Source organism: Tauraco erythrolophus, chromosome 9 (assembly GCF_009769465.1).
Source record: "Tauraco erythrolophus isolate bTauEry1 chromosome 9, bTauEry1.pri, whole genome shotgun sequence".
In the NCBI taxonomy this organism is placed as follows: Eukaryota; Metazoa; Chordata; class Aves; order Musophagiformes; family Musophagidae; genus Tauraco; species Tauraco erythrolophus.
Window position 1 is genome coordinate 18,421,982 of NC_141473.1, and position 12,581 is coordinate 18,434,562.

The following is a 12,581-nucleotide window of genomic DNA, read 5'->3' on the forward strand; positions in this document are numbered from 1 at the left end:
AAAAGATCACAGTGCTATGAACAGAATGGTGCCATCTGATCAGGTATCTGGTCTTAATTGGTGTTCTTAATTCTAAGGTAGAATTTCCATATCTTTAAATTTTTCTGTACTAAATTTTTAATAATTTAAAAAATTAATGTCTGGTTTTGTGCTTTGTTTTTTGGTCTCATGTTTGGAAAATTATTTGTCTCAAATGCATACACACCATACAGAGAAATGTTACAACTAGACTGTGATTGGAAAATTATTTCCATTTTGTACAGCAGAGGGCTACGTTTCATTTTGTAAGTAGTGTATGTCTGACAGCACTGATTTATTAAGCACCTGAAAAGATGATGGATAAGCATGAATATTTTCAATAATTTAGCAACAAGCTTTGAGATGGAATTCAAGTAATTAAAGTGCCGGTAATTAGCACAAGCTGTTCTCAGAAATGCCCCAACCAAAAGCAGTGGTTTTGTTTTATATAAAAGTTTTGGGGTTTTTTACTGGCTATTGTTAAAAGTATGCAGCATGTTGATTTTCTTTACATTCTTACTTTCATTCTGTTCGGGTAAAAAAAAAAAAAAAAAAAAATCCACAAAGCTGTTCATATGCTTCAGCAGCAGCTTATATTGTTATTATTTGGGAAATGTCCTTGTATTCATGAAGACTGTTGGCTTTCTGGAAGAAATGCCAATAATTGTGTTAACATATATTTAATTTAGTTCTCTGATTGGTTTGATAGAAACAAAGCTAACAGCTCAAATAAATAACAGCAAGTGTGATCTTTCCCCTTCTAATCTAAATCCTGCATTGTTAAGACTTTGAGTATATATTAAAATCAAATCAGATAAGCAGTTCTTTAGTAATATATTGTTCGTTTCTATCTTAAAACCTGTTGCTCTTTCTACTAGGGAAAAGTGGCCCAGACAGCTTGCATGTCAGCTTGCCAGCATCTTTCAACGTCCCTGATGCAGATGCTACTGGACAGTGAATTAAAACAAATAAGCATGGGAGCAATTCAGCAGTTTAATTTAGATGTGATACAGTGTGAATGTAAGTAGATGTTCCAGTATTCCTATCTATATCTAAACACTGCAAAAAAGTTTTCTAATGTAAGCCATATAGTGATCTTTCTTCCATAATCTACTAAAGCTTTGTCTTTTTTTAAAAAAAAAAGTACAGTATTTATGTATTTATGTAAGTATTTATGAGTAAGTATGTTAACATTTCTGGGATTTTTTTTAATGAATTTTTTTTAAGTCATCCAGTCAAAACATACATCTATTGTTACTCCTAATGGGATCATAATCGCTATATCCAGTAACAAGACTATAGTCTAGTACAAAATTGCCCCAAACCAGTACATAAATATTATGCTTTTATAGTTGCGAGGGGTAAAAAGTGGTGAAATGTCTGTGAAATTTTAATTTTCCTCTTGAGTTTGTTTATTTATTATAAACAAATTTTGAATGCACTGTTACATGACATTTCCTCCCTCCTAGAATTACTACTGACTTGCAGAATAGTATTACTCATTTAATAAACATCAGATGTTGTTTTATTCTTACTGTTCAAAATATAGCATCAGAATTATTTTATAATACTGGTTCAATCCAGCACTGAAGACAGGATTAAGTTCCTGGTGTTTTGCATGGAGCTCACCGCTGAGGATGAGCCTTTCAACTGTAGGAAGGAAATTACTTCCATAACATCATTGTGGCATGAATAGGTTTTAGGTCTTCTTACTTGTCACCCTCCTCCAGCTTTATTCTTTGACACTTTCGGATTAATGGATGCGACAGTGACATTTCAATTAGTGTTTAGAGTGTGCAAATAATTCATGGCTACCTACTACAGTAGGCAGTTTCCTACTGTATTGTATACATGGGTTTGACATTTCACTGTGGCACAGTGGAGTATACTCAAACACATTTTGAACTGAGAAGTTATGTGAGATGTAGAAAGTTATGAATATCTGAAGATACATTTTTAAAAATTATTGGCAATATTCTAGACATTTATTCTGATCTTTAACATTGCATTTTTATTGTTTCTAATATGAACAGGAAGAGATCTAAATAAAAGCAGGAAAACGTGATTACTTGTCACACATTTTTTTTTCCATTAAAAAGCAATCAACAGTCCAACAAACAACCCAACAACCTGTTAATGAACAGCGATCTGTTAAAGTCAGTACAGTTCTTAATCATAGCAAATAGGTACAATGATAAGTGGACTTCAAAGAAAGAAAGGTGTAAGGGGAGGGAGGTGATCTTGTGATGAACTCTGGGATTTCATTATGCTGCACTGCATTTCTCAGTGAAGTGCCTTACTTTAAGAAGCAGAGCAGAAAATGTGGAAGCATCTGATACTTCTGCTCAAGAATAGTAATAGTATCAAGTGGTCTTCTCTGATGATTTATAAAAAGAAAAAAAAGTTATGATCTTCTTGCTCTGCTTCTAATAAGTTTTTGGTATTCCTTCCAAACATTCCAAAAGCTTTCAGTTTGATTTCAGTGTGTCTTATTTTAATTGAAGTATTCTCCACTCTCTCTACATATTTTACAACTTAGAGCAGTGTTTTGTCTCTGTATCTTACACATTCTTTCTCAGTGGTGATCTTCCACTAGGATGATTGAGAATTTTACAACAGTCTGCAGAAAAATAGAACATACTTGGTCCCCTTGAATAGAACGCAAAGAGTCTTTTGCTTGCACATTGCATTTCAGTGTCCTGAGGAGGGAAATGGATTGGGGAGGGGAGGCATTTGCCATTTCTTGAAGGTTTCTTGAAGAAATTCAAACGTGGGTTGCTCTATCTCACTTTATAAGAAGCAGGGTGTACATAATAGAAAATGAACTATTCAGAGATTCCATTCAGATCTGAATACCTTACATCAGCATTTTATTAAGGAATTATAACTTTTCATAAATTCTAATTGCTGGAAGAATTATCAATAATTTTTATAATTTACATGTTTTAACATAGCTGAATTTTGAGACAGAATTAATTGGCAGAAGGAGACATGATTGAGTAGGTGTCCGTCTTCACTCAGACATGAATCCATGCAAGGATGAAAAGGTTTTGGGTCCTGCCTATAAATGAGCATGGGTTAGCAGAGAATTAGCACAAAGCAGGAGGCAATACACCTTCCTAACCGGCCCTGCCTAGGGTTCCTGCCAGTCCCCCTTTTTCACCCACTGTGTGGACAGCTGCAGTATCCAAGAGCAAGAAAGATCTTGACCCAAGTGCTCTCTGTTGAGCATACATGAAGGTGATCTCCAGGTGAGCATGCCAGAAGCTGAGGAACCCAAATCCTGCATTTCCTTGAAAAGGCACAATATTCTCCTTCGCTTTAGCTGCCTGCTCTCCCATCTGGGAAGCCAGGTTAACTTCGCTCGCTTGAGACTATCCTTCATCTGACAGTCACATATGGCAGTGCCCGAGTGAGGGGAAGCAGCAAGATCTGGCCAGTGCTGGGGGCTGCTTCCTAGCCAGCTGGCAGCTCCCTCGGGGAGGCTCCCCCCAGGCGTGTTTAAACAGCTGGAGCACCCAACAGGGCTGCAAAGTGGCTGACGGCTGCTGTGATAGTCACCTGATTCTCTGCTCTTCCTTTAAAAATACATTTGTAGCTTTGCTGTCTGGCATTGGAATTGATGCTACGAGGCTGTAATAAAACTGTCCTAATTTAGCTTTTGATCCAAAGTCTAGACTCTGAGTTTTAATTTCTGCCATTGAGCAGCAAAAGTGTTTGTCAGGAATTAAGTACTGAATTCGCAGACCAACAGAGAGGCACAATCAGATGATGGTTAAAAGATGAGGTTTTGAGAGAATAAAATGAAGAGACCTGTTAATAAATCTAGAAGTGCATAGAAATTCTGTACAACTTACAGTTAAAGATGTCTTAAATTCCCTTTTAGCAAACAGCCTTTTTCTTAAGATATCTGTTAACATGTATACATATCAATTCACGTATATCCTGTGTGAATTCATGACATCCATATTCATGACAAAATGTCATGAAAAGGCCAAAGCAAAGTATTCAAAAGAAAATGGACTAAAGTCATCTTTACAATATGTAAATTTACCATTCTCATGTATGTGTTACCTCCCAGCCTGTTTTTGTATTATTACATACTTTTTCATTAGATCCTACCTCCTGTAAACGTGCAAACTGGGTGTTGTAGGAAGTACGTTGAGATTGTACATACCGTGGACAAACATAGTGCCAGAGATCCTCTTCTATTTACACAGCAAGGGGTCTACACAGTATCAGCAAAGTGCAGGGAAAGAAGACTTTAGCAAAAACCTTGTGAATACTAGATTCACGTAATGCATATTTTCAGCTTATTTTCCTGAAAACATTGAGGTTTCTGATTCAAACTGCCAAGCAGCCAGCTGCTTGCCCCTATATGTGACAGTTTAATGGTGATCTTTGCATTTCATTCTCATATATTATAAAATTCCTGAATGCTTTTATGCACACTAAAATAACCAACGAACCAGCCCGCTATCCCTCCAAATCCTCTTTAAGCATAAAATGAATGTAGGGGGTGAATTATTTTAAAAGATGTGTATATGACAATGTTTCGTTACCATCTGGAAAAGGACCCTTAGGACAAAGACATTAAGAATGTTAATCCTGTTCTTATAATATCTTCCTAAAACACTGTGCAGTAGAAAATATTTAATTAGCTTTATAAAATTGTTAGCAAAACTTAAAAGTCTGAGCTGAGGGCTGGGGGAGGAACTGCCTGACCGTTACCGTAAGTAGATTATCTTTTTGCCCTTTGAACTCATGAAATTGTAATAATGAAACAAATTCTACCATAGTCATCTGTCAGAAATGACCCAAATGTGAGAATAAATACTTGTGCTGTAATGAGTGTCCTTGGTGTTGTAAATGCATTCATGATATAAAATTGCAGTTAAAGAGAACAAAGTATATACAATAATTAAGATTGGTACCTTGGGTGCTTCTTGTTCTATTGCTGCAACGGTAGGAAGTAATCTGTAGAGAAACTAGATCATACTGCATTATTTAATGCGTTAGGATAAATTCCGAACCATGTTAGCCTGATGAGCTGCACAAAGGATGCAAATATTGGCCCTGCGGCAAGTCGAAGTGTCGCACTATAGGAAGGTACCTCCCAAAGTATGAAGCGCCAATAGCTAACTGAGAAGTTTTGCTGCAGGTCGCACTTTCCAGTTATATTCACTTTTCCGTTCTGTAGCCATTCCTTTACCATAGAGCTTCCTTCTCCCAGTGCTACCATTGTGGGTTAGATTGTAGTGGGAGAAGCTGGTCTCGGTGTACTGTCTGTGAACGGAAAGTTATACGGGATCAGATACAGATGGGCCTTATCTTTCAAGGATAGCACAAGTTCTCCTTCCTTGTTTAGGGGATGTAGAAAAGACTCCTTCTGAGCGTCATGCTTATGTTCCTTATTAGTGTGCTGCCGTAGCTCACAACCCATGTATCTCTTCTTAGCTGTTTGCCATGGGGCGTTGCTAAGAATTCCCTACTATAGTATGGTGTTCCCATTTTAAACTCTATGTTTGGCTGGCCACAGAGGCCAGCATCATTGGCCTGTCTGTCTCCGAAGAAAGGGTGATCCCAGTGGCCATGAAATACCTGCGGAAGAAAGCCATGGAGACACCCAACCCTTTAGCGTAAGGTGTTTCGAAGGATGCTTTCCTAGGCCTGGAGATCTTTTGTTCTTCTGCAGGTTGGTGGTTCTACAGACTGTTTTCTCTTTGCTGCTTTTAAAGGGATTATTAAGCAAACTCTCTCTATAAAATGCTGGGTTTAGGATATGCTTTTTCCACTGTTTTTTATCTTTCTTCATTTTTATCTAAAAAGCATCTTTGTGATAGGTTGAAACTCACTGAAAACTCCCATAGAAAGTTGGTGTTACTTACAAAGTAGGAAAACCAGACAATCTAAAATTCAGACTTGAATACAGTAATTAGTGAGCGTTTGCCAGTACTTGTCTGTGACATTACAGTGTTCTTCCTACGGCATTTGATTGCTATTTTTCGTTCCTTTAGTTGATGAAGAATCAAGAAATATTCCAGTTTAATTCATTCTCCTATTACATGACTGTCCATAAAAATTTTTGCACTACTGTAGTACAAGTAATAAATTTTGTGTCTACTGGTAAAGCTGCTACTCTGCTACTATATTTGTCTGTTACTAGATATTCTGAGATGGTCTTAGTAGCTTTGTGTATCGCTTAAGTAAGAATCTGTTATTTTCATTTACGATGGCATTCCATATAATCATTTTTAGACTTTTGTATAGTCTATCCGAATTCATTAGTCTGCTTTAAGTTGAAACCATACATTCAGAAGTAAATAATTGATCCCCTTGTTTTAACATCATGTTAGCTCAGACACCAATGTCTTTCAGGATGTTACTTTCACTTGATGATCCAAATTTTCTAACTAGCCATTAGGAAAAAAAATTCTATTGAAGATTTCATATTACTTTTAAATGTTGGTAGGAGTCCGTGTGGCACAGTAGAGTCGAGCACTGGATATGGAAGGTTTTTTGATACATATGTTTTGTTTCCTCTACCTTTGAATGACCTGTTTCTCAAACTTGGAAAAAAATGTTACCTTTCACTGCCTCAGATGGTACTCTCTAAAACTATTACAGTAATACCTACTTTGTTTTGTTAAGAGCTCTAACTGAAGAAGATAAGAAAAATTCACTTAAACTCTTTTAAAGTAAGATGTCTAAGTTGAATGGGGATGTGAGGCAGTGGGTGTTTCTGCAAGTGTCCGTTATTAATGTGTGACTGGGATGAGAACAAAAAAAAGTACGTTTATTTTTAAGTTTGACAATTATTGATCATTTCCTAATTCAAACAAATAGCTGGCTTTTTTTCATTACCATAAGTGTTACTATTTTTTGTGTTTTGAACATAGCATTGCCTTCCAATTCTGACAGCATGTTTTTGGGTTCAGAAAGAGCAGAAGTTCATTATCAATAAGCTGGTTAAAAGGCATGAACAGGCATTTCAGCTCTGCTCTGACTGTGCCACGTAGAGCTTTCTACCTGTCATCTACATATTAAGCTAATTCCCACCTTAGTGTTTGTCTTTTATTGCTGTTTGGCTAGAGGTTGGGTTTTTATAGGGTGGATGCTGTAACAAAAGCAGATGTTTGAATATGGTGACAGCCATGGAATTGGTATTATTTCAAAATTCTTCAGTAATCATTCACCTCAGGCCAAAAAAAGATGTTGGCTTCTGTGGTTGTAGCATTACCACTGGGATGTTAGCTGCATTTATATTGCATGGAGCTTGATTTTCTGTTAGATTTTTAAAAAAAAATCTACATCCGTAATATTTTTAACCTTTCTTTGCAGTGTTTGCTAGTTCTGAGCCTGTGCCAGGATTCCAGGGAGACACCCTGCAGTTAGCTTTCATCGACCTCAGACAAGTAAGACACTAGTTGTTGTTTTTTATCCTACTAATTTCCCCTTTTGACCAATGCTGAAGTTATTAAATTCAAGAACCTTTCATGTTTTTGCATTCCCATGTAATTAGTTTTGAAAAGCAGTTATTTGAAGTGTTATTGGTGGCACTATTCCCTGTAATTTAGCATAAAACTGTTTCTCCAGTGTGTTGTTAGGGGGCACTGTGCTACTGGTGGTACAGCTACATGGATGTAAGGTTGAATTTTGGTCCTGACAATTTTGTAAAGATCCTGTGATGCCTTTTTGCAAGAGTGTACATGTTACCCTGGTGTGTACTGGCCTGATTCCATTTTGAGCAATTGCTTCTGTCTACAAAACTACTCCCTGGAGAACAGAATCAGGCACGGTATTATTTAGCATTTCCTTTCCTTAATTTGTTATGTAGAATTCTTTTAAACTGCTAGAAAGCAGCTTTATTCCAACTGGCTGATCTTTATTGTATATCAAATTAAATTTTAAATGCCTTAATACTGGAAGCACTTTTCCACAGTTCTTGCCAAAAGGAAGCTTTTTCCAGACTAAAATCTACTTACCTTAATTTCACGTAGTTATTTCTATTCCCTGCTCTTCATAAATTCTGACACTGTATCCACCCATAGCAATTCATTTTCAAAAACTTTTCATACTTGAAGTAAGCTTTTAGAAAGGATTTATTATTTCACAAAATTGTGAGTTTAAGTGTCATTTAAATAGTGAAATGAATCATTAACTGCACATAGAGGATCTTTAGCTTTCTGCAGATGGTGATATTTTTCAGCACCATTATGAGTCTGTCAAAATCATCAGAAAAGAGGAGAAATGTAGAAAGAATTCCAAATTATCTATATAGTAAGAATATTTTTGCTTTTAATAGTTTAGTAGGTTTTTCACAGCAAGATAATGAAAAGGCACTTCAGAGGGAAAATTCCTGAGGCAAAAGTATTCCAGGTTTTCCTAGTAGTTAGAAAGGACTTCATTAAAGTGTATTTTTAGATGAAAAAGTTAAAACGTGCAGTTGTCTGTTACATTCTCGCAGTAAGATAATAAGGAACAATATCTACAATGGGATAAGTGCAGACTATGTGAGGAGGATATAGGATCGTGGACATAAGATGTGTTCATGTGATACGTGTACATTAGGAGTTCCAGAATTCAGTATGTAAAGATGTACTCTGCCAGACTTCAAATACCACAAGTCTTGCCTTGACTAGCAGCCTTCTGCTTTTGAATTCTTTTTTATTCTGCTTTTATTATCCATGTAAGGAGCGACTAAACATCTTCCAATTTGTACTCAGTCAGTTGAGTTGAAGGGAAAGGATGTTGAGAGATTTTGGCACCATTTCTGTCATCCACCTAAGTGCTATAAATCCTTGCAGAACCTGTATTTGTTTCAAGGGAAAACGTGATTTCCAGCTATGCAGGAGGGCAGGGTGTGTACATACTTGCTACAGGAAATAAATAATATTTTTGTATGTTTTAAGTACCAACTGTTGAGCATGTCACATAAATAGGGATTATGTTTCTTATGATAGCTCTCAGTTTATATTAGCAACTTATATTTAGAATTTTCTTGATGCAAATAACACTTTATAGAGGATGCTCTGTATGCCATGGGAATCTCATCCATTTCAGGTACTTCATAAACAGAAAAAGTCTGGGCAGTTATCTTTATTAGGTTGCAATTGTAGCTTGTAGATGTAGAATAGTTCTAGTATATTTCTTTTGTTTTGATTTGGTTACTATATTTTTGGCGCATCACCAAAAGGTACTGCAAGCACACATTAAAAACATTTACCATTTAGTAAGGATTTACAGTGTTTTCCCTCTCTTACTTATTTGTGATCTGTTTCTATCTCAATAGGGTGGATGACAGTTCTTTTCATGAATACTTAGAAAGGCAACAGAGCCTTTTTCAGAAAGTTCTTATAAAAGGTCATGCTTCTGTTTTTTGGTTTGAATTTGATACTTCTTCATGAATTGCAGGATATGAAAGATAAGGAAGTAGGTCCAGTGGTCAGGTTTTACCTGCCCACCCGGACTGTGCCCTGAGGTCAAACTCCTGATATTGGCTGTTTGGTGCAGAGGAGCTGATGACAGGTAGGGGCTGATACAAGGGGGAAAGCTTGAACCGTATCAAAGCTAAAAGGCAGGAGATTTGGGACTCAGTGAGAGACTGTAGCTAAAAGATGGATCAGCAGGATTGCCCTCTTCTTAAAAAGCAGCTGACCTGCAAGGAAAAAGACTTTATCGTCCTGCCAATCACATGGTTGCTAATGGAAGCCAGTTATCTCAACAACAGCTTACTCTCTCTCTGTTGTACTAGGGCAATGTGTAAGATTAATGAGGATTGGGGAGTAGAATATTGTAGCACATCTTACTAAAGAAGTAAAGTCACTCACAAGGAGCCAGCTTGGAAGACAGAGAGGCAAGAGCTACACTTGGATGGTTACCACGGCAGGAGGAGCAGCTCTGAAAAGAATTGCCGTAGGTATTTTTGTCCCAACAGTTCCTGATCCTCCGTCTCTCCCTGAAAACAATGTATGGACAGCACGTTGTCCCCAGCAAGCCCACTTTTTTCCTTCTTCCTTCCACAGATGTAGAAGAGCAAACAGAAAGAGAAACAGTTGGCATGAGAAGGGGTTGCTTCTAAGAAGAGAACAGTAGTTAGCAGCAGGAAGCTCTAAGAGGCCAGGAATCATGAAGGGGCAAGCATTTACCAATGTCCCCTTTGATGAGCCACCTCTTTCTCCTTATATTATCCCCTCTTACGCTCTTGTCATACTTAACATGGTCCTTAAAGATTCTAGTAATCTGTAGAAACCCTAGTCAATAAAAATTTTTGTACTATTCCCATAACCATAGTATCTCAGCATCTTTTAGAGGTGACTTGGTGTGGTTGACTAATCACACATAGTACGTTTGTTCTCTATTCTGTTCTCTTCTGTCAGGAAGAAGACTTTTATGTGCATAGATGACTTTATGATTTTTGTTTTGACTGTGCTTTGCTCTATATGTTTGGTGGACAAGATGGAAAATAACTTTCAGGGGAGGGGCACAATTTCCGAAGATCTTGGAAGTTTATATATCCCATGGAGTGACTTAAAAAAAAAAAAAAAAAGAATCAAGGATAATTTCATGTTTGGACAGTCTTTTCTATGTGAGTGGTTTACTTCAAATGGAAGAGTCCATTTTACTTGCTTCATGCTGACTGGTAGGTAATGAGTGTAGTCAAAAATATACTTGGCTTTTGCATCACTGGAAATCTTTGTATCTGTAGCAGCCAGTTTCTCCAAAGGATATATGTACCTATGTAGTTTCATCCCTGGGCTGTTAAGAGAGGATTGTGCTTCACACCCAGGAAGATGGGCAGTAGTTGTAGAACCGCAGAATAACACACAGCATTTTCTTAGAGGGATACCTGAAGTTTACTGCAGGGAGAACACCAATGTACAATTCCCCATGCTAATAGAGAATCACATGGCCATGATTATCTAGAAACTTGCAGCTCCAGCTAGTTTAACAGCTCCTACAGGAAGCTCCTACAGCTGCTAAGAAAATTGGGATAGATTCATGGTTCTGTGGAGCTGCAGTAATTTTGTCATGCCTCATGCCACTTGTCTTAGCATATGAACTGAGGTCATACTTATGCACACCCTTTCACCCCACTTACTAAAAGCCACTGAGGGGCAGGCCAGCTCAGCAAGGCGATTATCAAGGTGGCATGTGCTGCTTTAAAGAGAGTGGTCTCTGGCATCTCATGAAGTTGACCCAGCTCTCCTGCAACCTGCATCGCTCTCTGAAGATAATCTCTTGCTACTGTCTATATAGGGAGCCTGGGTAAATAGTGCAAATATTGGTAAATAGTGGCCCAAAGTGAGGTGGAATGAACTTTGGGGATTTTGATACCAATTCAGATCCTAGGTCAACTGGATTTAACCTTCAAAAGTAAACAGGTCTTAGTTCGTCCTACTTGATTTAGACTCTGAGGAAGCTCAGCCTCTGATGTGAATTAGTTTTGTCCTGGTTATGATCTGTTGTGTAGTGCCTAAAGACTAGGGTTACAGTTCTGGAATATGAGACCATTTCTTGGATGTCCTAAACACTTAAATACTGTGAGGAAAAGGCCTGAATCTTACAATTTGTGCATTATTCTTTGGAGAGCCTGTGTACTGTGTAGTGGACAGGAATTATAACCTTGTGGTAGCCTGAGAGGTCAATAGTTGCTGTCCTAGGGCAAATTTCCTGATTCTTAACCAAATGGATAGTAACAAGTGCCTATTGAAATCAAATTATTGTTTGTAGAGTTATAATCTAGACTGCAAATGTAGATTGGCTTTTTTTCCCTTTAGACTTCACAAGTTGTTTCTAGTGTTTCTCTCTGCCATGTGCACTACTTCAGTTTCAAACAGGCCTTCTTCCTCTATTGGCTGATCTCAGACAAGTACTCTGCTAGCTTGATGATTGTGGAATTTCCTTATTTTGCCACAGGTGAGGAGAATTGTGTCTCATCTGTGTTCTTTTGGCACTTAAGTACATGTTATTAATGTCCTTCAGTTGCTGTTAGTGCTGGTCCTGCAACAGCGGCAGCCATCCCAAGTGAACATAATTATATGCCATTCATAACCCCAGAGTTAAGCAACCTCTGGAGTAGTATCTCCACCCACATGAAAACATAGAGCTTGCAGCCCGATAGTGATGTATCCCAGTCTGTGAGATCAAGGGCTGTGAATGACAAGGTCCGTAAATTCTGCATAGGTATGGGGAGAAAATTCTTAAAGATGTTCAGCAATTTCTGTTCACATTTTGCTAACAATAGACATAGTCATAATGCAATTAATATAAAGAATAATGTACCATGGAAACATAAGAAGATACCTTTTTGTCAGACTTTTGTTTACGATGTATGTGAATAATCATGTGGATAAGCACTTCTATAAGCTCAAGTTAAGGTTAATACGCAATATGTGTTCCTTCTAGAAACTGATATCTGATATTTAAAAGTATAATACACTTCCTGATGATTCCAAAGCATAACGGAAAGTACATTGATAGTTTCTTGGGTGCTTGTCTATTTACTTTGTAATACGTTTTCTGGTGTATTGTTGGTGAGACATATTGCTAACCTTCTGAAT

The 12,581-nt window shown here is 37.4% G+C and overlaps 1 protein-coding gene across 5 annotated transcripts in view; it reads left to right on the forward strand.

Moving 5' to 3' along the window:
• Positions 1–12,581, forward strand: part of EXOC6 (exocyst complex component 6) — a 98,793-nt gene that overhangs the window by 64,698 nt on the left and 21,514 nt on the right. For all 5 annotated transcript variants that reach the window (XM_086616956.1, XM_086616955.1, XM_086616957.1 and 2 more), the window contains 2 exons: positions 897–1,038; positions 7,360–7,433. In XM_086616956.1, the coding sequence (XP_086473082.1) occupies positions 897–1,038; positions 7,360–7,433 (216 nt within the window). The remainder of the gene's footprint in view (positions 1–896; positions 1,039–7,359; positions 7,434–12,581) is intronic.